Consider the following 674-nt stretch of genomic DNA (forward strand, 5'->3'; position numbering starts at 1 on the left):
AAAATAAATAAATACCCCAACAACAAACAAACGGAAAAAAACAAAAATAAAAAAACAGAGTATCCAGCTACCCCTTTTATAATCAAGGAATTGTGAGACAAAATAGGAAATCTGGCTTAGCTTCTCTCTGCTTGTTCAATTTTGACCTCATTCGTCATCAAATGTTCCCCATGCCACTTTTTCATGTGTTTCTCGAGCGTGCTGTAGACGCCGAAGGGCATTTGGCAAATGTCACAGCGGTACACTTCCTTACCGAGCTGGCCGTGTGTCTTCATGTGGCGGGTGAGCTTGCTGCTTTGGGCGCAGGCGTAGTTGCAAAGCTCACACTTGTAGGGCCTCTCGCCTGTGTGGCTGCGTCTGTGCACTGTCAGATTGCTACAGTTCTTGAACACCTTCCCACAGTACTCACAAGTGTCACTCCTCCGGCTTTCTTTTGAGCTGGGCCGGCCCGATCCCAAGTGTGGGGTGCTGCCTCCGCTAGCGGTACCACTGCGGCCGGAGAGGCCCCCGTCCAGCAGGTCCCCTGGCGGCGTGGAGAATCGCAGGCTGCCGTTCTCGGAAGAGTGCTCCGAGGAGGTGGCGAATGGAGATTGTCTGGAATCGGTGAAGCCAAGAAAGGGATCTTTGATGAAGTGGCGGGATGCTGCATAGCCCACTAGCCACTGGGAGTAGAC

The 674-nt window shown here is 52.1% G+C and overlaps 1 protein-coding gene across 1 annotated transcript; it reads right to left on the reverse strand.

The window, feature by feature from the left end:
- Window positions 1–24: 24 nt before the first annotated feature.
- LOC107735199 (B-cell lymphoma/leukemia 11B-like) lies at window positions 25–671 on the reverse strand (the record flags this gene model as incomplete). The annotated part of the gene is made up of 1 exon (XM_016546964.1): window positions 25–671. A coding segment is annotated over one exon (555 nt), but the record flags the coding sequence as incomplete, so codon positions are not given.
- Window positions 672–674: the final 3 nt, after the last annotated feature.

Source organism: Sinocyclocheilus rhinocerous, unplaced genomic scaffold (assembly GCF_001515625.1).
Source record: "Sinocyclocheilus rhinocerous isolate Xijiao unplaced genomic scaffold, SAMN03320098_v1.1 C35867110, whole genome shotgun sequence".
Classification (NCBI taxonomy): domain Eukaryota; kingdom Metazoa; phylum Chordata; class Actinopteri; order Cypriniformes; family Cyprinidae; genus Sinocyclocheilus; species Sinocyclocheilus rhinocerous.